This window comes from Trichechus manatus, unplaced genomic scaffold, assembly GCF_000243295.1.
Source record: "Trichechus manatus latirostris isolate Lorelei unplaced genomic scaffold, TriManLat1.0 scaffold00042, whole genome shotgun sequence".
NCBI classification, from domain to species: domain Eukaryota; kingdom Metazoa; phylum Chordata; class Mammalia; order Sirenia; family Trichechidae; genus Trichechus; species Trichechus manatus.
This window is the reverse complement of record NW_004443978.1, coordinates 9,901,621-9,929,546: the sequence shown is the minus strand read 5'-3', so window position 1 is coordinate 9,929,546 and position 27,926 is coordinate 9,901,621. Positions and strand designations below refer to the sequence as shown.

The 27,926-nt window shown below is 38.3% G+C and overlaps 1 protein-coding gene across 2 annotated transcripts in view; it reads right to left on the bottom strand.

Moving 5' to 3' along the window:
• DZANK1 (double zinc ribbon and ankyrin repeat domains 1) overlaps window positions 1-27,926 on the bottom strand; it is a 134,750-nt gene that overhangs the window by 56,294 nt on the left and 50,530 nt on the right. For both annotated transcript variants that reach the window (XM_023731409.1, XM_023731408.1), the window contains exons 7-8: window positions 14,457-14,542; window positions 3,941-4,058 (exon numbers count right to left, since the gene is read on the bottom strand). In XM_023731409.1, the coding sequence (XP_023587177.1) occupies window positions 3,941-4,058; window positions 14,457-14,542 (204 nt within the window). The remainder of the gene's footprint in view (window positions 1-3,940; window positions 4,059-14,456; window positions 14,543-27,926) is intronic.

Here is a 27,926-nt window from a genome sequence, read left to right as displayed (position 1 = left end):
ATCTATTTAGTTCCTAGGAACACCATGATTAGATTCTGATTACCAATACATCACTGGTGCCCCTTATGGTAGATGCATCCACCATATCGTTGGCAGTTAAGTGCTGGCACTTAACCTCTGCTACTCCGGGGTCTGACCAAACCCACTGAATCAGTGAGCCCATCTCAGTAGCAGCATCCCCTATTTCTGGCCTACAGAGGAAAGCAGCCACAGAACTTTCAAAGGATGTAGGTGCTCCCCTCACTAATTTATTCCTCAATGCCTTAGTGAAGGAAGTGTCTTCTGGGCCTTCTTGTGGAATGTAGTTGGGGGCTGGGGGTGCAGGACAAGTATGATAAATCTACTCCAACAGTCCTATCTTCCTAAGCTTTTGGATTCCCTCCTCCACATGATGCAAGGAAGTTCTAGTATCTGAATATCATTAAACATAGGCCACTAGTCAGTCCAAGTTTTAGTCAACCAACCAAGTAACCTGCTGCATTAGCTAACACATTAAATCCAGAATCTCTAGAAGGTGCACACATATCAATGAATTTGGCCCAATTCAGTGTTATATTCCGTCCTCCTTGGTTAAAATATATATTAGCAAAATCTTACTCTTCTTTTGGTATGTAAGCTATTTCCTCCTGGATCATATAGTGTGCACCTATAGCATGCTGGGACTGAATCCTAGTTATGCTAGCAGATGGTTATGGTGCAGCTGAGGAGAATGAGCATCCTTTTCAAGGCATCTGCCCCAGGTGAGGTTAACAGAGAATTCAAGAAAACGAAGACTAGTATCCTCAGACAGGAGGGTAAGCTACTTCCACGGGCAAAGGAGGCTCAAATGACTTAAAGGTTCAAGATTGCCACTTTCATCTGGGTTCAGCCAGATATCTACATTCCAAGTTTCAGGATCCCATTCTTTTCCAATTAACGCCATAACTTTCACGTAAGAAATCTAGTGATAAGGTAAATCCAGCTGACGTTGTAAATCATCAACATATACAATTAAATTTTGTGTCTGCTTTTCAGTAATATAACCCTGGAGCTACAAAAAAAGGATTCTTTCTGGGCTGTCATCGTAGCTGTTTGGTTCTCAGAACATGACTTAAAGGTCCTGAGATTGTCATTTTCTTCATGTAAACGCTCCAGTGTACCCAAGAAAATACATCCCACACCGCAGCTCTTATAGTTACCACTACTGCCAAAGAGTCAAGTGCAGCAGCTACTTGACTTCCCAACACGCTTGTTTCTGTTGGCACTTAATCACAATCATCCACAAGTGATAACTTGATCTATGTGATGCCAGTTCATGCCAAGGATTACTAGCATCCCATTTCCCACTGGCAAAGAGCTCAGCACTGCTCTCCATCAAAGTGCAAGACCAAAACGCTTTCAAAATCCTATTTCCTGGGACCACTCCTGATACCAATCCTGTACCAGTCAGATTCCTATCAGGAGACAAAAATCACACAGTAATTTGAACAGGAGAAGTTTAATATAAATAATTACTAACTAGTAACAGGGCATTAACAACTTAAGGGTAATGCAAACTCTAAAGAATGCAGGAATATCAAATATGGGGAGGGGCCGCTACCTCTATGGCTGAAGCAGAGTGCCCAAGAAAGATCAAATTTGGAAGAGGCCATTTACTCCCCCAAGGCTAAAATTCAGACTTCATGGATCAAGCGTGGCTGTAGCTCACTGGAAGGTGTAGAGTACACTGAGGTGACACAAGCTGAGGCTGGCTAGCAAAAAGATGCCCAGCGGGGTCCACTGAACCAAAAACATACAACCAAACCATTGCTGTCAAGTTGATTCTGACTCATAGTGACCCTATAGGACAGAGCATAACTGCCCCATAGAGTTTCTAAGGCTGTAAATCTTTACAGAAGCAGACTGCCACATCTTTCTCCCACAGAGCAGCTGGTAGGTTTGAAACACTGACCTTTCGGTTAGCAGCCAAGTGCCAAGTGCTTAACCACTGCACCACCAGGGCTCCTAGGGTCCAATGAAACTTGTCAGGAAATCTCCCTCCGGGGAGCTGGAAGAACTTGGTAAGAAGCTACCTGTGGGAATGCTGCTGAAACTTGCTAGGAAGCTGCCCACTCGGGTATCTAAGAAACCATCTGGGAAGCTGGCTGGGGTACCAGTGGAACTCACTAAGAAGCTGTTCGTGGAAATGCCACTAAAACTCACTGGGGTTCATTGCAACTGGATGTCCTCCAGGTTAGCTGAGCACCATAGGAGTGAAAGGAGAAGAAAACATGCCAGGATCAAGAAGAGAAGTCCATTGCTCAGTCAGTGTTTCTCCAGCAGTAGAGTACCTCTACTGATAAAAAAACAACATCAAGTCAGCTGGCAAATGAGAAGTGTTTAAAGGGTCCAGCTCCAGTATCACAAGGCAGAGCAATAAAGGGTGGATTTGGAGCTGAGAGGCACATCTCTGCATCTTTCTAGTAAGTCCCTGAGTGTCTTGGGTCTAGGAGTAGGATCCCACCCCTCTGAATCCCAATGGCTCAGCTGAGAGCAGGACATAGCAAGATCTCAATAAATAATCGTTAGTTTAAATTAAAAAGCTATTTATATATCATAGCATATTATCAGACTAACATAAATAAACATACTTATGGGGGCAAAAGAGATATTTTAAAGTTCATCATTTTAAATAGTTATTATCTACAACAAACTTTTCTTCCTGTAAAAACAAAGTAAGTTCTAAAAATCTTTTTCCAGGCAAGTAGAAAATAACTTTGACATTGTTATTGTCGTTAGTAGCCGTTGAGTCTACTCCAACTCGTGGGTGTGTGCAGAGCAGAACTGCTCCTAGGGTTTCCAAGGCTATGACCTTTCGGAAGCAGACTGCTAGGCCGATCTTCCAAGGCACCTCTGGGTGGGTTCAAGCTGCCAACGTTTTGGCTAGTAGTGCTTAAGTTTGCGCCACCCAGCCACCTTTGACATTACACCAATGAATATAAGCAGGGAAAATTTAAACCAATGGAACCCATTCATGTTTTATTTTCAGTAGTATCTTCTTCAAGGAGTTCCAAATATTATCACAGAAGTAAGCAAAATTAACTTCTATACCAATCTTGAGCAATCAATTGGAGGAAGATTAAAAAAAAAAAAAATCCATTTAGTACCTGATACCTTGTTTGAGAGCATAAATCAATTCTAAAACCTGGACTTTGAACTCACTGAATTAGTGATTTTTTTCTTAGTGATTATCTTTTCAAAGACAGTCATTTTTCAATCAACATGACAGATTCTTTTATTTCATTTTAGTCTGATAATATTTCCAGTTCAAAAAACCCAGAAATGTCAACTGTATCAAAAATGAATACATTTTCGTGAAAGTTTTGAGTTTTAGCAAGCCAAATGTGTTTTCTAAGTTATAAAATTAGTGGTAGGATGATATCAATTATTACCTACACTTATTCAGTCAAAGCTTTTTAATAGATACACCAATTAATCTACAGTTTATACAACAGCTTCTTTGTACATAATGGTGCATCTTACAGATATATAGACTTGTAATTAGTACTTCTTTCCATTTATTTCTACAATGTATTTCCTTACTGTACCATGGTTATGAACCAAAATCAAAAAACCTAACCCACTGCCGTCGAGTCGATTCTGACTCATAGCGACCCTATAGGACAGAGTAGAACTGCCCCATAGGGTTATGAACAGAAATACCATATGAGTAGGAAATATTTGCCCATGCATGCCTCATTAAAACAAGATTTCAACCTCTTTCTAAGTCCATGCTTCTGCAAGGCCACACAAAAGAAATGGCATTGCAAACACATTTTTCCATTCTTAAGTAGGAGTCTGGATCATATGAGATTAATCTGCCAGTATTTATGTTTGTGTTTCGTGTGTGCCAGATACTGTGCTACTGTTGGAGATAAACATCAGATAAACCATTGAAAGATGTAAGGATTCTGCTGCTCACCTGAGCTCCTTCTGGAGGTGGGAGACGACAGCCAAATATGGGTGGGACAGGAGAGCCACATTCTTGACAGAAGCGAGAAAAGGCGTCAGATGGGCGAGGGGCCAGGCAGTGGGCACACCTACAACAAAACAGGTCCCTGATTGGCCATGTTCTGATGGGTTCACATTAAGATTAGTGAGAACCTAAAAGTGTTCAAACATTTTTAAAAACAAAGCAAAAAGCAGACCACTTGCAAAGGCTATGGAACAAATTCAAGACAGGATCTCCTTCTCTAGGTCATTTTATTACAAAGCAGCGTCACAGCTGGAACCATGGTGCCCATCACCTGTAGCCTGGGCCCATCCTTCTTCCTGACTACGGCAGGAAGTTTATTAGTAACCCTGACCCCCTGTCTTAGTGGGGCTCTGGCTCATCCTATCACATTAGATTTGGTGTATGCGAGGATGCACACTGAGAATTCTAACAATTTCTATATTGCACTTTTCTAACTTCCTGCCTGACAGTGGAGCCCAGTCTGAGTGACAGGTCATTTTGCCTGACACTCTGGAGGCTTGCTGTCACTCAAACTCTGCCTCTGTCTTTGCCCACCTGGTTAGAGTTCCAAGGTCTTGCCCAGCAACATCTCATCCCCTTTCATAGGCAGTTGGATGTCAATCATTTAGCCTGAAGCTGCCTATCTGAGTTCTGACTATCAGCCAAAATGAATGGATTCCTGGAATTGGGTTTTTCTGTAAATAACATTGTTGTACCTATGCCTTTTCAGGCAGGTTGGGCCCCGCATCCTGTGATTTATCTATCTGAACTGCTCCTCAGCTTCCATAATGTTTGGATACTGTGCACTGGATTGCTGGGTTGCCTGTACTAGTCTCCACTGTGGCCTCCCAACCACCACCAGGCTTTGTAGTTGAGTTCACTTTTCACACTCTTTATCCCATTCTGTCCTTCCTCACCAGACCATATTACCAAGGTTTCAGCATGTCTCCTTCCTGGGTCCACCAGGGCAGAAACAGATCCATCTTTTCTATCCCCAAAGCTCATCTTCCAAACAGTCCAAGGAATAACCTATCTCATTGCTCTTATTTTTCCATTCATTCAACAAATCCCTGGGGATGTAAGTGTCAGCTCTGAGGACAGCAGAGGATGAAAAAAGATTTAATACCTTCCCTGGAAGAGCTCAGATTGTTGGGAGGATAGCCATGGAAAACATGTTGCAAAATACCATGATAAACATTAAGACAGGTTTTTAAAATATACCACGAATATCAAAAGGAAGGTAAAGGATAGGGAAACTTCAGAAAAGACATGACATAAGCTAGACATTAAAGGATGAATAAGAGTTTGCTAGAGGGAGAAGGGGGTAGAGGGAATTCAGTCCATGGAAAACAGTAGGGAAAGTGGCTTGAAGCAAGTATGCTGGGGAAGTTCTAAGCAGCCTGAGGAATTTCTACTTCCAGGTAAGATGAGTAAATGGGACCAGATTTACTCTCCCACCTGAAGCAACAACAACAAAAATATATGAAACAACAGCTTTCAGACATTGAACAAAGGCAGCATAGGACAGTGAACCATGAGTAAAAGGAAACAACCAATATGAGTCATGACTGTGCTAGCTTATGGAGAGAGGTTTCAGGGTATAGAGATGAGGAACTCTGAATTGAGGACATTGAGCTGGGAGTCTGTGGAGGTCAAAGAATACAGATTTTTTTTCAGGTAAGAAGACCAGAGAAGAGCTACAAAAAGAGTTTCAGAAATCTGCAGAGGGTCACCCTCATGTCTCAACTAGGTACTGATCAGTGCATGGGTGTGAAAAAACTACTCAAGGCCAGGAAACCAACACTAAAGGGGAGCAAAGGAAACGACCCCAAAAGCTCACACAAAGCTGGAAAGTTCATGTTCACATGAGCCAAAGTGGAAAAAAAAGGGCAATGGGTAGTGCAGTCAGAAGGGCTTTTTTTTTTTCCCGAGTAAATATGCTGCTCTGGTCCCATTGTTATGGATTGAATTGTGTCCCCCCAAAATTTGTGTGTCAACTTGGCTAGTCCATGATTCCCAGTATGCTGTGATTGTCCACCATTCTGTCATCTGATGTGATTTTCCTGTGTGTTGTAAATCCTACTTCTGTGATATTAATGAGGCAGGATTAGAGGCAGTTATGTTAATGAGGCAGGACTCAATCTACAAGATTAGGTTGTGTCTTAAGTCAACGTCTTTTGAGATATAAAAGAGAGAATTGAGCAGAGAGACAGGAGGAACTCATACCACAAAGAAACAAGAGCCAGGAGAATAGCATGTCCTTTGGACCTGGGGTCCCTGCGCTGAGAAGTTCCTTGACTGGGGAATATTGATGACAAGAACCTTCCGCCAGAGCCAGAGAATAAACCTTCCCCTGGAGCTGACTGGACTTCTAGCCTCCTAGACTGTGAGAGAATAAATTTCACTTTGTTAAAGCCATCCACTTGTGGTGTTTCTGTTATAGCACGACCAGATGACCAAGATACACATCTAACAAAGCATAAAAGCAACCTTGAAAGACTCAACCTATGTCCAAGTAACTTAAGTGCATTCCAAACAAAGCTTGAACAAAGCTCAAGAATCATTACAGGAATACAAAAGTATACAAGACCCCACAAGGTAAAATTCCCAATGTCTGGCATCCAATCAAAACTTACCAGGCAGACAAAGAAATAGGAAATTACAACCCATAATGAGAAGAAAAATCCGTCAATAAAAACAGAACCAGAAATGTCAAAGGTAATAGAATTAGCAGACAAGGATATTAAAACAGTTATTCTAACTATATTCCATATCTTCAAGAAGGCAAAGTAAAGTATGAGCATGTTAAGAGGGACATGAAGAATATAAAAAAAAAAAAAACAAAACTGAAGTTGTACAGATTGAAAAAAAAAAACCAGTGTCTGAGATGAAAAATACACTGCATGGGATTAACAACTGATTAGACATAGCAGAGTAAAAGATGAGTGAACTTGAAGCGTAACAATAGATACTATTCAAAATGAAACAGAAAATAGACTGAGGAAAAAAATGAACAGAGCATCAGTAAGCTGTGGGAAAACTTCAAGCAGCTTTATCTACATGTAATTGGAGTCCCTGAGGAAGAAGAGAAAGAAAGGGGAACAGAAAGATATTTGAAGAAAGAATGATGAATGAAAAATTTGCAAATTTAGTCAAAACTATGAGACCACAGATCCAAAAAGCTCAATGAACTCTAAGCACAAAAAATATGAAGAAAACTATACCAAGGCCTATCATAAGCAAACTGCCTAAAACCAGTAATAAAGTAACACAAGAGGGCTTACGTATTGCTGTGTGCTGTCTAGTTGATTCCAACTCACAGCAATACTATAGGACAGAGTAGAACTTCCCCATAGGGTTCCCTAGGTGGAAATCTTTACAGGAGCAGATGACCAGGTCTTATCTCCTGTGGAGCCACTGGTGGGTTTGAACCACCCACCTTTCAGTTAGCAGCTGAGCACTTAACCATTTTGCTATTAGGACTCCTAGTAATAAAGATAAAACTTTTTTTTTTTTTTAAATTGTGCTTTAGGTGAAGGTTTACAGAGCAAATTAGTTTCTCATTAAACAATACACATTGTTTTGTGACATTGGTTGCCAATCCTGTGATGTGTCAACATTCTCCCATTCTCAACCTTGGGTTCCCCATTTCCATTCGTCCAGTTTTCCTGTCACCTCCTGCCCTCTCCTCCTTGTCCCTGGGCTGGTGTGCCCATTTAGTCTTGTATACATGGTTGAACTACATGTATATTGTTTGTTTTATAGGCCTGTCTAATCTTTGGCTGAAGGGTGAACCTCAGGAATGATTTCAGTACTGACTTAAAAGGGTGTCTGGGGGCCATACTCTTGGGGTTTCTCCAGTCTCTGTCAGACCAGTAAGTCTGGTCTTTTTTTAATGAATTTGAATTTTGTTCTATATTGTTCTCCAGCTCTGTCCAGGACCCTCTACTGTGATCCCCTCTACTGTGATCCCTGTCAGAGCCGCCAGCAGGCACCATCTAGTTGTGCTGGACTCAGTCTGGTGGAAGCTGTGGTAGTTGTGATCTATTAGTCTTTTGGACTAATCTTTCCCTGTGTCTTTGGTTTTCTTCATTCTTCCTTGCTCCAGATGGGGTGGGACCAGTAGAGTATCTTAGATGGTGGCTCACAAGTTTTTAAGACCTCAGACGCTACTCACCACAGTTGGATGTAGAACATTTTCTTTATAAACTACTTTTGCCAGTTGAGCTAGATGCCCCCTGAGACCATGGTCCCCAGTCCTCAGCCTAGTAACTTGGTCCCTCAGGGAGTTTGGATTTGTCTATGAATCTTCTATGACTTTGCCTTGGTCAAGTTGTGCTGACTTCCCAGTATGTGTACTGTCTTACCCTTCACCAAAGTTACTACTTATCTATTGTCTAGTTAGTAAAGATAAAATCCTCAAGAGTAGCCAGAGGGAAAAAGACATATTATGGACAAAAGAATAAGATAAAAATGACAGCACACTCTCAACAGAAACCATACGAACCAGAATACATTGGAGGATCATCTTTACAGTAATGGGAAAAAAAAAACCCAAACAAACCTAGAACTCTACACCCAGCAAAATGAAGGGAAAGTAAAGACTATCAGACATACAAAAACCTAAAGAATTCATTACCAGCAGATTTGGATTACACACACACACACACACACACACACACACACACACACACACACGCACAAATGTTAAAAGAAGTTCTTCAGGCAGAAGGAAAATACCAGATAGGAATCGGATCTACAAAAAGGAATGAAAAGCATCAGGAATAGTAAATTTGTCAATAACATAAAAGTTGGTTTTTCTTATTTTAAAAATCTCTTTAAAAAAACAACATGGCCCCTGGACTCTCTGTTACCCCGAACTAAAACCATTCCCAAAGCCAACTCTTCAGACAAAGAATAGACTGGACTATAAGACATAAAATGATACTCGTGAAAAGTGTGCTTCTTGGTTCAAGTAGATACATGAGACTAAATGGGCAGCTCCTGTCCAGAGGCGAGATGAGAAGGTAGAAAGGGATAGAAGCCGGTTGAATGGACACAGGAGATCCAGGGTAGAAGGGAGGAACGTGCAGTCACATTATAGGGATAGCAAGTAGGGTCACATTTAACAATATGTGTATAAATTTTTGTCTGAGAAACTAACTTGAGCTGTAAACTTTCACCAAAAGCACAATAAAAAACAAAACAAAACAAAAGAACAATTGATTGGTTCCTCAAACAGTTAAGCATAGAATTACCATATGCCTTAGTTATCTAGTGCCGCTATAACAGAAATACCACAAGTGGATGGCTTTAACAAAGTGAAATTTATTCTCTCACAGTCTAGGAGGTTAGAAGTCCGAACTCAGGGTGTCAGCTCCAGGGAAAGGCTTTCTTGCTCTGTCGGTTCTGGGGTAAAGTCCTTGTCATCAATCTTCCCCTGGGTCTAGGAGTTTCTCAGCGCAGGAATCCCAGGGACAAAGGACACACTCTGCTCCCAGCTCTTCTTTCTTGGTAGTAGTAGGTCCCTCTCCTCTCTGCTTGATTCTCTCTTTTATATCTCAAAAGAAATTGACTCAAAATACAACTTAATCCTATGGATTGTGTCCTGCCTTATTAACATAACTACCTCTAATCCTGCTTCATTAACATCATAGAGATTAGGATTTACAACACATAGGATAATCATGTTAGATCACAAAATGGTGGACAACCACACAATACTGGGAATCATGGCCTAGCCAAGGTGACACACATTTTTGGGGGACAAAATTCAATCCATGACACCATATGACCCAGCAATTTCACTCCTGAGTATATACCCCAAAAGAGCAGGGCCTTAAGCAGGTACTTGTACACCAATGTTCGTTGCATCATTATTCTCAACAGCAAAAAGTGGGAAACAGTCAAGTGTCCATCAACAGATGTATGGCTAAACAAAATGTGGTATATATATATACACATACATACAATGGAATATTATTTTGCCATAAAAAAGGAATGGAGTTCTAATGCATGCTATGACATGGCTGAATTTTGAAAACTTATGCTAAGTGAAATAAGTCAGATGCAAAAGGACAAATATTGTATGATTCCATTTACATAAAATATCTAGAAAAGACAAATGCATAGAAACAGAGGCTGATTGGTGGTTACCATGGGCTGGGAGAAGGAGATGGGGAGTTATTGCTTAATGCGTACAGAGTTTCTGTTTGGAGAAAAGTTTTGGAAACAAATAGTGGTGAAGGTTTCATGACATTGTAAGTGGGATTAATACCAATGGCTTGTAACACTTGAAATTGGTTAAAATGGCAAATTTTATGTTGTGTATATTTTAATTACAATTTTTAAAAATGATTGTTTAAAGTAAAAGTAATAATGTTTTGTGAGGTTCATAATATGTGTAGAAGTAAAATATATGACAACAATAGGCTATTGTATTCAACTATTAGAAACATACTGTCATAGTTTCTTTTGCTCTACATGAGGTAGTATAATACTGCCTCACGGTAAACTGGGATAAGTAAAGGATATATACTATAAACCCTAAAGCAACCACGTTAAAATTATAGGTTATAAATCAACAAAGAAGATAAAATGGAATCATAAAACATACCCAAATAATCCAGAGAAGGCAGAAAAAAGAAAGGGCAACAAAGGATAGATAAGACAAATAAAAATAGCATGATAGTTGACTTAAATTCAAACATATAATCACATAAACATAAATACTCTAAAAATCTCAATTAAAATGCAGAGATTGTCAGAAATTATTTTAAAAAGCAAGGCCTAATTATGTGCTGCTTAAAAGAAACCAACTTTAAATAGACAGACGCAAATAGGCTAAAGGGATGAGAAAAGGTCTACCATGCAAACACTAATCCAAAGAAAGGAGAGTGGACATGACTAACATAATTAATGTCACTGAACTGTACATGCGAAGATTGCTGAAATGTCAAATGTTTTGTTACTTATATATTTGCCACAATAAAAAATATTTTTTTTAAAAAGGAAAGAAAGCAGGAACGGCTACATTAATATCAGACAAAGTAGATTATTGAGCAAAGAATATTACCAGGGTTAAAGAAGGTTGTTTCATAATGATAAAGGGGTCAAATCAGCAAGAGGACTTAAGAATCCAAAAGCTTTATGCATTTAATATCAGAGCTTCAGACTACATGAAGCAAGATAGAAATGCAAAGATAAATAGATAAATTCATCACTATAATCATCGATTCAAGCATCACTTTCTCAGTAATTGATTACACAATAAACAAAAGATCAATAAAGACACAGAACACCTAAACAGTACTATCAGTCAACATAACCTAATTGGTATTTAAAGAACGCTCACCTTAGGAGAGCACACATTCTTTTAAAGTGCACATGGAACATTTACCACTCAAGTCATACAATATATGTTCTCTGACAAAAAAGAAATTAAATTTGAAACAAATACCAAAAAGATATAAGGAAAATCCCCCCAAATATTTGGAAATAAACAGAACACATTTAAATAACACACAGGCCAAAAAAGGAATAATAAGAACAGTTATAAACTATTTTTAACTGAATGAAAATGAAAACACAACGTATCAAAATTTGGAGGCTGCAGCTAAAGCAGTACTGGGGAAAATGTATACTTCTAATGCCTATATTAGAAAACAAGAAAGGCTTCAAATCAATTATGTCAATCTCCCCATTAAAGAAACTAGAAAAAGAAGAGCAAATGAAACCCCAAGTTCACTCAAAAATAATATATAAGCCAGAATAGACTTATATCTATAAAAGAAATTGAATGTGTAGTCAAAAATCTTCCCTGAAAGAAAACTCAAGACCTCAGTGATTTCACTGGTAAACAAACCAAACATATAAAGAAAAAATAATATTAACTCTACACAAACTTTCTCAGAAAATTGGAGGAGAGAGAGTATTTTCCAACTCATTCAATGAAGCCAGAGTTACTCTGATACTCAAATCAGACAAAGACAAGACAAGAAAACTACAGACTAATATCCCTCATGCACATACATGCAAAAGAAGTAAAACAACTATCTTTATCTGAAGGTGGCCTGATAACTTATACAGGAAATCCTAAGGAATCTTTGAAAAAAAGCTAATAGAATATATGAGTTTAGCAAGGTTTCAGGATATAAGCTGAAACTCGTTGCTGCTGAGTCAATTCCAACTCATAGCAACACTGTAGTACAGAGTAGAATCTTTATGGAAGCAGACTACCACATCTTTCTCCCATGTGGAGAGGCTGGTGAGTTCGAACCGCCGAACTTTTGGTTAGCAGCTGGGCACTTAACTGCTGCGCCACGAGGGTTCCTTCAGGATACAAGGCTTCTACACAAATATCAATTGTATTTTATACTCTAGCAAGGAATAATCAGAAATTGAAATTTTAAAAGCAATATCATTTAAGACAACATCCAAAAAAACATGAAATACTTAGGACTAAGTTTGACAAAAGATGTATAAAATCTCTACACAACATTGCTGAAAGAATTAAAGAAGACCTAACTAAATAGTGAGATATACCATTTTCATGAATTGTAAAGATTCAGTGTTGTTAATATGTCAATTCCAAATTGATTTATAGATTCAATGCAATCCCAAACAAAACCCCACTAGATTTTTCACAAAAATCGATAAGTTGATAATTAAAATTTATTTGAAAATGCAAAGAACCTAAAATAGCCAGAACATCTTTTAAAAGAACAATAAAGTCGGATGATTTGTAATACTTATTTTCAAGACTTATAAAGCTACAGTAATTGAGGCAATGTGGTAGTAAATACAGACAAATATAAATGGAACAAAATACAGAGTCCGGAAATAGACCCATACAAATATTGTGTATTGATTTTCAAATTTTCCAAAATTAATCAATGGAGAAAGGATAATCTTTTTAACAAATGGTGCTGGAATAACTGGATAGCCATGTGCAAATATATGAATCACAAGCCTCATTTCACACCACATATAAAAATGGATCATAGACCTAAATACAAGAGATAAAACCGTAAAACTTCTAGGAGAATCTTAGTTATCTTAGGTTTGGAAACGATTTCTTAAATATGAAAAAATAAGCATGAAGTATAAAAGAAAAATAAATAAATTGGACTTCATCAAAATGAAAAACTTTAGCTCTTCAAAAAACACTGTTAAGAAAATGAAAAAACCAAGGACTGGGAGAAAATATTTGCAAAGCATAAATCTGACAAAAAAAAGTACTACCCTATAACACAAACATATATAACCTAATTTTTAAAAAGGGCAAAAAGTCTGAACAGACACCTTACCAAAGAAGACGTATGGATGGCAAATGAGCAAATTAAAAGATGCTCCACGTCATTAGGGGATAAGGAAATACAAATTAAAATCATAGCAAGATATAACTATAATCTCACTAAAATGGCCAAAAATAAAAGTGCTGGGGAGAAGGTAGAGAAAGCAGAATTCTAACATGCTCTTGGTGAGAATCTACAAAGGTACAATTACTCTGGAAAGCAGCTGGGCAGTTTCTTAAAAAGTTAAACATATACCTGCCATATAACCCAGCCATTCCACTCCTAGGCATTTACACAAGAGAAATGAAAGCATATGGGCATACAACAACTTGTACACAAATGTTCACAGCAGAGTTTTGTCTTTAATAGCCAAATATTAAAAACCAAATGTCCAGCACTAGGTGAGTGGGTAAATAAACAATGGCACACTACTCAGAAACAAAAAATACTAACTGTTTGATACATGCAACAACATGGATGAATCTCAGAATAATTATGTTGAGTGAAAGAAGCCTGGTAAAAAAAGTACATACTAAATTTATATATGGAATAAAATGCAAACTAAGATACAGTGACAAAAAGCCAATTAATAGTTGCCTGGAGATGGAAGGGACCTAAGGAAGGTTTTACAAAAGGATTCAGCATAGTTTTACTCCATCATTATCAGAAGGAGAATCTAGGTGTTTTGTTTTTCTTTTTTCTTTTTGTTTTTTAAATGATTAAGACTCCTAGGTGGTGCAAATGATTTGCACTGGACTGCTAAGCTAAAGGTGGCTGGTTTGAGCCCGCACAGCAGTATCTCAGAAGAAAAGGCCTGTGATCTGCTTCTGTTAAGATTAAGCCAAGAAAACCCTACCCCATAATACATGGGGTCACCATGAGTCAGAATCGACTCAGCAACAACTAACGACAATAATGTAGGAAACTTTTGGTGATGGATTTGTTCATTTTCTTGATTGTGATGAGTTTCACAGTTATACATACGTGTGTGTGTGTGTGTCAGTTGCACCCTTTAAATAGTGCAGTTTATTGTATGTCAATTATATCTTGGAAAGCTACACAAATTTAATTTCTAAAAAAATTTGGGAGTGGGCCAATACCATCATTATGTCCCATCCTTAAATTCTCTTTGACCACAATGGGTCTTAGTAGGATTTAACAAATAGTAAAGAGAATACAATACTTACTTGAGAAAATCTGTCTCTCTTTGAATTCTCATGATCTCTGTGCTTGTCAAACTCTTCTGGCCAGTTATGTGTGCAAAACGAGAGAACTGAAAATAAGAATATATATATATAAATATATATACTTAAAGACAAATCAATACAACACGGTAAAGACTATGGTACAGTAAAATTCCATTAAAAATTCATTGTAATGTTTTGTCTTATCATATCTAGCATCCATCTTACAGAAACCGTGATGGTGAAGGTTATAAATGATTGTTACCCTAAAGGTCAACATTTAAGAAATTAAAGTGGTATCATAATTAGTTTTGTATATTTCATTAAATAGTCTCCGGCTGGCATAAATGGTTAAGCACTTAACTACTAGCCAAAGATTGGTGCTTTGAACCAGTCCAGAGGCCCCTTGGAAGACTGGCTGGGCAATCTGCTTCCAAAAGATCACAGCCTTGAAAACCCTAAGGAGCAGTTCTACTCTGCACACATGGGCTTGCTATGAGCCAGAATCAGCTGTATGGCAACTAACAACAACATTTCATTAAATACAAGAGTTTACAATAAAATATACCTGGATTTATCACCAGACAGATCAGATATCAGAATGAAAATCCTAAATTAGCAACCATTTTTCTCAAAGACTATACCCCCAGGAAACTCAAAAGGACATTCGCCTGTAAGAAAATAAGCAGCAATTGTCTGCTGTTGCCTAGAAACATTTAACTCACTTTGATAAACTTTTATTTGAGCAACCACTACGTACCAGGCACTGTACTTGATGCAGGGATGGGGACAAAGATTAAGTATTACATGATCCCTGCCCTCAAGGGCTAAACTCTTGTATATACAAAATAACTGAAATAAAATGGAATAAATATTGCAGCAAAGTTGTGGTGAGTCCCTTAGGAACCTAGAGGAGGAATAATGACATTTACTCGCTCAAGGGAGAAGGGCTTCCCAAGGAGACAATATCTGAGCCAGGCCTTTAAGAGTAAAGAGAAGTTTGTTCAGGGACAGAAGAAGGGGAATTCCAAGTAGAGGAAACACACTTGCAAAGGCACAGAGGCAGGGCTATGCATGGTGTCTTCTGGGACTGAAGAGTGGTTTGATGTGATCTACAGGTCTGATCCACAGAAGAATGAGGTGAGAAGGGAAGGTTGGAGAAAGAATGTGAAGGGGAAAAGCTAACACTTATGGAGGGCCTAATGTGCCTGGCATTTGTAACCCTAACATTTCACAGTGACCCTGTGAGGCAGATAATATTATTTTCATTTTATTCTAGTTTGTAACATTTTGTTTTGATATAATTTCAAATTTATAGAAAAGTTGCAAGGATGGTATAAATAACTTCTGTATATCCCACTTGATCATTTATTATTTACATTGACATTCTGCTCCATTTCCTTTATCAATCTCTAAGTCCCCCTGAATCATGTGAGAGTAAGTTGCAGTCACAACGTCCTTAACCACTAAATACTTCGGTGTGATTTCCTAAGAAAAAAGATGTTCTCTTACATAACAGTAAAATTATCATAATCATGGAAGCTAACATTGACCCAATCCTATTATCTAATCTACACAGCTTCTTCAAATCTTACCAACTGTTCAAACAATGTCCTTTAGAACTACATATAAGATCCAGTCTAGTACCACACTTTGCACTTAGTTGCCATGTTTCTTTTGTCTCCTTTAACCTGGAATAGTTCCTCAGTCTTTTTTTTATTTTTCATGTCCTTGATAGGCCAGTTATTTTGTAGGATCACTCTTTTTTCCTCCCAAATGTCTATAATTTTATGGAAGTAGATTGCCAGGCCTTTCTTCCACAGCAGTACTATGTGGATTCAAACCACTGACCTTTCAGTTAGTAGTCAAATGCAAACCATTTGCACCACCTAGGGACCTTTGTAGGATCTCTTTTGATTTGATTTTGCCCGATGTTCTCTAGTGATTATACCCCATGCATTTTGACATGAAGAGCAGAGAAATGATGTTGTGTCTGTCTCAGTGTATCATATTAAGGCATGTATAATTCCTATTTTTGTGATGAGGATGCTGAGGCTCAAAAAACTTGAGTTATTTGGTTGAGGTCACATCAATAATAAGTAGATTTTCCCAATCAAAATTCCAACAGCATTCTTTACAGAAATGGAAACCTATCCTCAACTTTATATGGAATGACAAGAGGCCCTGAATAGCAAAAGCAATGTTGAAAGAGAAGAACAAAGTAGGAGGACTCACACTTCCCAATTTTACAACATACTATACAGCTACAGTAATCAAAACAGCCTCGTACTGGTATAACAATAGACACACAGACGAATGGAATAGAACTGACAGTCCAGAAATAAACCAACACATCTATGGTCAACTGATTTTTGACAAGGGTGCTAAGTCCATTCAATGGGGAAAAAAGAGTCTCTTCAATAGATAGTGTTGGGAAAACTGGATTTCCACACGCAGAAAAACGAAATAGAATCCATGTCTCATACGACACACAAAAACAAACTCAAAAAGGATTAAGGACCTAAACGTGAAAACTGAAACCATAAAATCCTTAGAAGAAAATGCAGGGGCCACATTGTCAGGCCTAGCATTTAACAATGGATTATCGAATAACAATAACACAAACAGTAAAAGACAAAATAAACACATGGGCTCTCATAAAAATTAAAAACTTTTCTTCATCAAAAGACTTTACCAGAAACTGAACAAAGACATAGATCAAAGGCCACAATCAGCAGACTTGAACTCATAGACATATATAGAACACTCCACCCAACAGCTGCAAAGAATACATTCTTTTCCAATGCACATGGAAAGCTCTCCAGAATAGACCACATGTTAGGCCACAAAGCAACCTCAACAAAATCCAAAACACTGAGATAATACAAAGTATCTTCTCGGACCACAACACCATCAAAGTAGAAATTAACAACAGGAAGAGCATGGAAAAAATCAATTACATGGAAACTGAGAAACACTCTGCTTAAAAACCACTGGGTAATAGAAGAAATCAAAGATGGAATAAAAAAATTCCTAGAATCAAAGGAGAATGAAAACACATCATACCAAAACCTTTGGGACACACCAAAGGCAGTGCTCAGAGGTCAATTTATAGCAATAGATGCACACATCAAAAAAGAAGAAAGGGACAAAATCAAAACATTAGCTACACAGCTCAAACAAATAGAAAGAGAACAGCAAAAGAAGCCCACAGCCACCAGAAGAAAGGAAATAATAAAGATCAGAGCAGAAATAAACGAAATAGAGAATAGAAAAACAATAGAAAGAATTAACAAAACCAAACGTTGGTTCTTTGAGAGGATCAACAAAATCAACAAACCACTGGCCAAACTGACAAAAGAAAAACTGAGGAGGACACAAATAACCCAAATAAGAAATGAAACGGGGGACACTACAACAGACCCAACTGAAATAAAAAGGATCATAACACAGTATTATAAAAAACTACACTCTAACAAATTTGAAATCCTAGAGAAAATGGACAAATTTCTAGAAACATACTACCTACCCCAAATAACACAAAATGATGTTGAAAATCTGAATAGATCATAACAAGACAGGAGACTGAAAAGGTAATAAAAAAAACTCCCAATAAAAAAAAACCCCGGCCCAGATGGCTTCGTTAGAGAATTCTACCAAAAATTCAGAGAAGAGCTTACATGAGTACTACTCAAACTATTTCAGAACACAGAAAAGGAAGGGATACTTCCAAAGTCATTCTATGAAGCCAGCATAACCCTGATACCAAAACCAGGCAAAGACACCACAAAAAAAAAAAATTACAGACCGCTATCTCTCATGAAGATAGAGGCAAAAATTCTCAACAAAATCCTAGCCAATAGAATTCAGTATCATATCAAAAAAATAATACACCACGACCAAGTAGAATTCATACCAGGTATGCGAGGATGGTTCAATATTAGAAAATCAATCAACCTAATCCACCAAAAAAAATTAAATAAAAGAACCACTTGATCATCTCAATCGATGCAGAAAAGGCATTCGACAAAGTCCAACACCCATTCCTGATAAGCACTCTCAATAAAAGAGAGAAGTATAGAAGGGAAATTCCTCAACATAATAAAGGCCATCTATACAAAACCAACAGCCAGCATCATTCTTAATGGAGAGAGGCTGAAAACATTCTGCCTGAGAACAGGAACACAAGAATGCCCTTCATCACCACTCTTATTTAACATTGTGCTGGAAATCCTAGCTAGAGCAATAAGGCAAGAAAAAGAAATAAAGGGCATCCAAATTGGTAATGAAGAAGTAAACCTGTCCCTATTTGCAGATGATATGATACTATATTTAGAAAACTCAAAAGACTCCATGAAAAAACTACTGGAACTGATAGAAAGATTCAGCAGACTAGCAGGATACAAGATAAAGATAAAAATCAGGTGGATTCCTATACACCAATAAAGAGAATGATGAAAAAGAAATCAGCAAATCAATACCATTTATAATAGCCCCTAAAAAAGTAAAATACTTAGGAATAAATCTAACCAGGGATGTAAAAGACCTATACAAAGAAAACTACAAACCACTACTGCAATAAATCAAAAGAGATCTACATAAATGGAAAAGCATACCATGCTCATGGCTAGGTAGACTCAACATTGTGAAAATGTCAGTTCTACCCAAAGCAATTTACAAATACAATGTAATTCATGATCCAAATACCAACAACATTCTTTAAAGAGATGGAAAAACTAATCATTAACTTTATATGGAATGGGAAGAGGCCCCAGACAAGCAAAGCACTATTGAAGAAGAATAACGAAGGAGGACTCGCAGTAGCTGACCTCAGAACCTACCATACAGCTACGGTAGTCAAAACAGCCTGGTACTGGTACGATGATAGATACATCGACCAATGGAAGAGAATTGAGAACCCAGATGTAAATCCATCCACCTACTGTCACCTGATCTTTGACAAGGGCCCAGAGTCCATTAAATGGGGGGAAAAGACAGTCTCTTTAACAAATGGTGCTGGCAAAACTGGATGTCCATCTGCAAAAAAATGAAACAGGACCCACACGTCACACCATACACAAAAAGTAAAATGGATGAAAGACCTAAATATAAAACCAAAAACTATAAAGATCATAGAAGGAAAAATAGGATCAATGCTAGAGGCCCTAATACACAGCATTAACAGGATACAAACCATAAATAATAACACACACACTCCAGAAGATAAGCTAGATAACTTGGATCTTCTAAAAATTAAACACTTATGCTCATCAAAAAACTTCACCAAAAGAGTAAAAAGGGGAGGCAGGGCCAAGATGATGGAGTAGTCAGACGCTTCCTGTTGTCCCTCTTACAACAAAGACCTGAAAAAACAAGTGAATTGATCATATATGAAAATCTAGGAGCCCTGAACATCAAAGACAAAGTTGAGGAATCAGACAGAGCAGGGAGGGAGAGATAGTTCAGAAGCAGCGAGGAGTTGCCAGAGCTGACCTGGCTGGCACCAGCACCCTGCAGGCTGGATCGGCTGGCGCGCAGTGAGGCGAGCACTGGCACTTGGGATGGGTTTTCTACATCAGGAGACCCTGAGCAGCGGAGAGTGTGCTCAAGCCTCCAGAACCAGTGAGAAGTGGTGCTTTATTGGCAAAGGTAAGTATGTGCGTCTAATCTACTGAGTGGATCAAAAAAACCCACCTTTTGGAAAGTACCTCTCTCCAATTTACCTGTCCCCTCCCCGCACTGTTCCAAGTCCAGTCTGGCTTCAGTGATTGCTGTGCCCCCGGGCCAGAAGTAGGACCCATCGCGCACCCTGAGCTGGCTTTGGAGAGGGAACAAATGAACAAATGGGAAAAAATAATCTGCAAGTCCCGCTAAGCCAGAAACTCAGGGCAGGCACAGATCCTTTACCTGGGCACAGGCATAAGAGGTCCATGGACCATGAATGCCTTTTACCCCTATAGACCTGTGTGGGTCAATTTCAACAGCATAGGCCCTCATCAGCACAGTATAACAGAGTACATCCCTGCAGCCTATTTTCAACTGTATCAGCTATAAGAAGGAGTGGCAGATTTGTGACATTTGACACCACCCTGCCCATTAAGCAGGGTCCTCACCTACTCACATCAGAGGCCTAAGGACTAATGGTTCCACCCATGCCACCTAGTCCCCCATGACAGGGGTCCAAGAATTAGTGATGCCTCCCAGTCTTTATAGTCAACAGCATTGGGTGTCCATAGTCTGGCTGCAAAATTCACCCACCTACGCGCTCTACAGAACAGGGACACGCCTTCCACCCAGACATACAAGGGCAGCCATCAGCCCCCTGCCTTGTTCAGCACATAACCTCCTACTGAAGCCAGATATTTGTGCCTACTCAAATCACACCAGCCTTTCTAGGATGGTAGGTAACAGTCTCCACCACACACTTGGTGACCAACAACCTGGACACCTGAGCTGAACTCACACAAGAAAAGTAAATGGACTCCTGGGCTCACACACCTAGTAAAGGCTCTAATCACCTGGTGACAGGACGTGACAGCTTCAAAAATGCCAATAATCAAAGTACCTCACATGACCAGCCTATTTGGGCATATTAAAACAAAAGAAAACAAGAAGCTAGGACACAGTAAGCAAACACAAAATAAATAAATTATTGATGGCAGGGAGAAAACAGTCAATATCAAATCACATAAACAAGCAGACCATGATGGCTTCAGCAAGTGAGCAAAACAAAGAATCAAGAAACCTTCTGGAGGAAGAGAACTTCTTGAAATTACTGGAGGTAGAATTCAAAAGATTAAGATACAGAGCTCTTCAAGAGATCAGGAAGGAGATCATGCAAAATTCAGAATAAGCCAAGGAACACAAACAAAGCAATAGAGGAAGTTAAGAAGGTTATACAAGAGCATAATGACAAATTTAACAGGCTGCAAGAATCAATAGAGAGACAGCAAACAGAAATCCAAAACATTAACAATAATATTTCAGAATTCAACAACTCAATAGAAAGTCATAGGAGCAGAATTGAGGCCATGGAAGTCAGAATTACTGAGATTGAAGATAAAGCACTTGACACCAACTTATGTGAGGAAAAATCAGATGAAAGAATTTAAGAAAATGAAGAAACTCTAAAACTAATGTGGGATTCTATCAAGAGGAATAATCTACAAGTAACTGGAGTACCAGAACAGGGCGGGGTGGGGGTGGATAGCAGAAAATACAGAGAGAATTGTTGAAGATTTGTTGGCAGAAAACTTCTCTGATATCGTAAAAGATAAGAAGATATCTATCCAAGAAGATCATCGAACCCCACACAAGGTAGATCCCAAAAGAAAGTCACCAAGACATATTATAATCAAACTTGCCAAAAACAAAGAGAATTTTAAGAGCGGCTAGGGATAAACAAAAAGTCACCTACAAAGGAGAGTCAATAAGACTAAGCTCAGACTACTCAGCAGAAACCATGCAGGAAAGAAGGCAATGAGATGACATATGTAAAGCCTTGAAGGAAAAAAATTGCCAGCCAAGAATTATATATCCAGCAAAACAGTCTCTCAAACATGATGGCAAAATTAGGGCACCTCCCGATAGACAGAAGTTTAGAGAATTTGCAAAAAGCAAACCAAAATTACTAGAAATACTAAAGGGAGTCCTTCAGTTAGAAAATCAATAACATAAGATAACAACCCAAGACCAGAACACAAGATAGAACAACCAGGTATCAACCCAGATAGGGAACTCACAAAAATAAATCAAAGCTAAAACGCTGAAAACAAACAAACAGAGACATCAATATTTAAAAGATGACAACAGTAAAACAAAAAAGAGGGCCTAAATAATGTAGTCATAGATCTTTCATATGAGGAGGAAGTCAAGGCAATATAAAGAAATAAGAGTGGTTGAAACTTAGAAAAATAGGGGTAAATATTAAGGTAACCACAAAGGAAACTAACAATCCTACACATCAAAATAAAAAAACAAGAAAAACATAACACTCAGCCAATACAAAATCAACAACAATGAAAATGACGTAAAGAAAATACATAAACAAAAACAACTCAACACAGAAAAATAAGTGGAATGAAGAAAACGTCAATAACACACACACAAAAAAAACAAAATGACAGCACTACAGTCATACCTATCAATAATTACACTGAATATAAATGAACTAAATGCACCAATAAAGAGACAGAGAGTGGCAAAATGGATAAAAAACATGATCCGTCTATATATTGCCTACAAGAAACACACATTAGACTTAAAGACACAAACAAACTAAAACTCAGAGAACGGAAAAAATATATCAAGCAAACAACAGTCAAAAAAGAGCAGGAGTGGCAATATTAATCTCTGACAAAAAATAGACTTTAAAGTAAAATCCACCACAAAGGGTAAGGAAGGACACTATATAATGATTAAAGGGTCAACACACCAGGAGGACATAACCACAATTAATATTTACGCACCCAATGACAGGGCTCCAAAACACATAAAACAACTCTAACAGTATTGAAAAGAGAAATATACAGCTTCACAATAATAGTAGGAGATTTCAACACACCACTTTCGGTGAAGGACAGAACACTCAGAAAGAAGTTCAATAAAGATATGGAAGATCTAAATGCCACAGTCAACCAACTTGATCTCATACATATGTACTGAACACTCCACCCAACAGCAACCAAGTATACTTCCTTTTCCAAACCACATGGAACATTCTCCAGAATAGACCACATATTAGGCCACAAACAAATCCTTAACAGAATCCAAAGCATCAAAATATTACAAAGCATCTTTTCTGACAATAAAGCCATAGAAGTAGAAATCAATAACAGAAAAAGTAAGGGAAAAAAATCAAATACATGGAAACTGAACAACATCTTGCTCAAAAAATACTGGGTTATAGAAGAAACTAAGGATGGAATAAAGAAATTCATGGAATCAAATGAGAATCAAAACACATCCTACCACAACAGTTGGGACACAGCAAAAGCAGTGCACAGAGGTCAATTTATAGCAATAAATGCACACATCCAAAAAGAAGAAAGTGCTAAAATCAAAACATTAACCCTACAACTCGAACAAATAGAAAGAGAGCAGCAAAAGAAGCCCCAGGCACCAGAAGAAAGCAAATAATAAAAATTAGAGCAGTATTAACTGACATACAAACTAGAAAAACAATTGAAAGAGTTAAAAATATCAAAGCTGGTTCTTTGAAAAGATCGACAAAATCAATAAACCTTGGCCAAACTGACAAAAGAAAAACAGGAGAGGAAGCAAATAACCTGAATAAGAAATGAGATGGGTGATATCACAACAGCACCAACTTAAATTAAAGAATCATAACAGAATACTATGAAAAACTGTACTCCAACAGATTTTAAAACCTAGAGGAAATGGACAAATTTCTAGAAACTCACTACCTACCTAACACAAATTGAGGTAGAAAAACTAAATAAACCTATAACAAAAGAAGAGATTGAAAAGGTAATTAAACAACTCCCAACAAAAAAAAGCCCTCGACCAGATGGCTTCACTGAAGAATTCTACCAAACTTTCAGAGAAGAGTTAACACCACTACTACTAAAGGTATTTCAGAGCATAGAAAAGGATGGAATACTCCCAAACTCATTCTATGAAGCCAGCACAGCCCTGATACCAAAACCAGGTAAAGACACCACAACAAAAGAAAATTACACACCAATATCCCTCATGAACATTGACGCAAAAATCCTCAACAAAATTCTCGACAACAGAATTCAGCAACATATCAAAAAAATAATTCACCATGACCAAGTGAGATTCATACCAGGGATGCAGGGATGGTTCAACATTAGAAAAACAATCAATATAAACACTCACATAAATTAAACAAGAGACAAGAACCACATGATCTTATCAATTGGTGCAGAACAGGCATTTGACAAAGGCCAACACCCATTCATGATAAAAACTCTCAGAAAAGTAGAAAGAGAAGAGAAATTCCTCAACATAATAAAGGGCATTTGTACAAAGCCAACAGCCAACATCATCCTACACGGAGAGTGTGTGAAAGTACTCCCCTTGACAATGGGAACCAGACAAGATGCCCTTTATCACCACTCTTATTCAACATTGTGCTGGAGGTCCTAGCCAGAGAAATTAGGCTAGAAAAAGAAATAAAGAGCATCCAAATTGGTAAGGAAGAAGTAAAAGTATCCCTAGTTGCAAATGATATGATCTTATACACAGAAAACCCCAAAGAATCCACAAGAAAACTATTGGAACTAATAGAAGATTTCAGCAAACTTTCAGGATACAAGATAAACACACAAAAATCAGTTGGATTCCTCCACACGAACAAAGAGAACTTTGAAGAAGAAATCACCATATCAATACCATTTACAATAGCCCATAAGAAGATAAAATACATAGGAATAAATCTAACTAGAGACATCAAAGACCTACACAAAGAAAACTACAAGACGCTACTGCAAGAAACCAAAAGAGACCTACATAAGTGGAAAAACATACCTTGCTCATGGATAGGAAGACTCAACATTATGAAAATGTCAATTCTACCCAAAGTGATCTACAGATACAACGCAATTCCGATCCGAATTCCAATGACATTTTTTGATGAGATGGAGAAACAAATCACCAACTTCATATGGAAAGGGAAGAGGCCCCTAATAAATAAAGCATTACTCATGATGAAGAACAAAGTGGGAGGCCTCACACTACCTGATTTTAGAATCTATTATATCGTCACCATAGTCAAAACAGCCTGGTACTGGCACATAGACCAACGGAACAGAATTGAGAATCCAGATGTAAATTCATCTACCTATGAACAGCTGATACTTGACAAAGGCCCAAAGTCTGTTAAATGGGGAAAAGACAGTCTCTTTAACAAATGGTGCTGGCATAACCAGATATCCATCTGCAAAAAACTGAAACAAGACCCATACCTCACACCACGTACAAAAACTAACTCAAAATGGATCAAAGACCTAAATATAAAACGATAAAGATCATGGAAGAAAAAATAAGGACAATGCTAGGAGCCTTAATACATGGCATAAACACAAAACGAACCATAAGTAACAATGCAAAAGCACCAGAAGAGAGACCAGATAACTGGGAACTCCTAAAAATCAAACATGCTCATCAAAAGACGCCACCAAAAGAGTCAAAAGACAGCCTACAGACTGGGAAAAAATTTTTGGCTATGACAAATTCAATCAGCGTCTCATCTCTAAAATCAACAACAAAAAGACAAATAACCCAATTAAAAAATGGGCAAAGGATATGAACAGGCACTTCGCTAAAGAAGACATTCAGGCAGCTAACAGACACATGAAGAAATGCTCACGATCATTAGCCATTAGAGAAATGCAAATCAAAAGTACAATGAGATACCATCTCACCCCAACAAGGCTAGCATTAATCCAAAAAACACAAAATAACAAATGTTGTAGAGGTTGTGGAGAGACTGGAACACTTATACACTGTTGGTGGGAATGTAAAATGGTACAACCACGTTGGAAATTGATTTGGTGCTTCGTTAGAACGGTAGACATAGAAGCACCATATGATCCAGCAATCTCACTCCTTGGAATATATCCTAGAGAAATAAGAGTTGTCACACAAATAGATATATGCACACCCATGTTCACTGCAGCATTGTTCACAATAGCGAAAAGATGGAAACAACCTAGGTGCCAATGGATAAAAAAATTATGGTACATTCACACAGTGGACTACTACGTAACAATAAAGAACAATGATGAATCTGTGAAACATCTCATAACATGGATGAATATGGGAGGCATTATGCTGAGTGAAATTAGTCAGTTGCAAAAGGACCAATATTGTACGAGACCACTATTATAAGAACTCAAGAAAAGGTTTAAAGACAGAAGAAAACATTCTTTGATGTTTACCAGTGTAGGGAGGGAGGGAGAGGGGAATTCACTAACTAGATAGTAGACAAGAATTATCTTAGGTGAAGGGAAGGACAATACACAATACAGGGGAAGTCAGCACAATTGGACTAAAGCAAAAGCTAAGAAGTTTCCTGAAGACAACCAAACACATCAAGGGACAGAGCAGCAGGGGCAGGGATCTGGGGAGTATGGATTCAGGGGACATTTAGGTCAATTGGCATAACAAAGTTTATTAAGAAAATGTTCTGCATCCCACATTGGTGAGTGGTGTCTGGGGTCTCAAAAGCTAGTGAGCAGCCATCTAAGATGCATCAATTGGTCCTAACCCACCTGGAGCAAAGGAGAATAAAAAACACCAAAGACACACGGAAAATATTAGCCCAGGAGACAGAAAGGGTTACATAAACGAGAGACTCTACCAGCCTAAGACCAGAAGAACTAGATGGTGCTTGGCTACCCCAATGACTGCCCTGACAGGGAACACAACAGACAGTCCCTGATGGAGCAGGAGAAAAATGGGGTGCAGAACTCAAATTCTAGTAAAAAGACCAGACTTAATGGTCTAAGACTAGAGGAACCCCAGAAGACATGGTCCCTGGACTCTTGTTAACCCAGAACTAAAACCATTTCCAAGGCCAACTCTTCAGACAAAGATTAGACTGGACTATAAGACATAAAATGATACTCGTGAAGAGTGTGCTTCTTGGCTCAAGTAGTTACATGAGACTAAATGGGTGGCTCCTGTCCAGAGGCGAGATAAGAAGTCAAAAAGGGTTAGGAGCTGGCTGAATGGACAGGGGAAATCCAGGGTGGAAAGGAGTGTGCTGTCACATTATAGGGATAGCAGCTAGGGTCACATAACAATGTGTGTATAAATGTTTGTATGAGAAACTAACTTGAGCTGTAAAATTTCACCTAAAGCACAATGAAAAAGAAACAAACCCATTGCTGTCAAGTCGATTCCAACTCATGGTGACCCTGTGGGATGGAGTGGAACTGCCCCATGGAGTTTCCAGGGAGCACCTGGTGGATTCAACCTACTACCCTATGGTTGGCAGCTGTAGCTCTTAGCCACTGAGCCACTAGGGTTTCCAGAAAGTTACTATATGGCTCAGCAATTCCACTCCTAGCTATATACCCAAGAGAAATGAAAACACATGTCCACATAAAAACTTGTACATTAATGTTTATAGCAACATTTTTCATAATAGCCAAAAGCTGGAAAAAACAATGTTCATCAACTGATGAATGGATACACAAAAAGTATACCCATACAATGGAATATTATTTAGTCATAAAAAGGAATAGAGTACTGATACATGCCACAACTTGAATTAACCTGGAAAACATTATGCTAAATAAAAGCCAGTAACAAAAGATCACACACTGTATGACTGCATGTATATGAGATCTCCAGAATAGGCAAATCCATAAAGAAAGAAAGTAGATTAGTGGTTGCCTAGGGCTTTGGCCTGCGGCTGTGGGGGTGGGAATGGAGAATTATTGATAATGGGTACATGGGGAGTGACTGATAATGGGTACA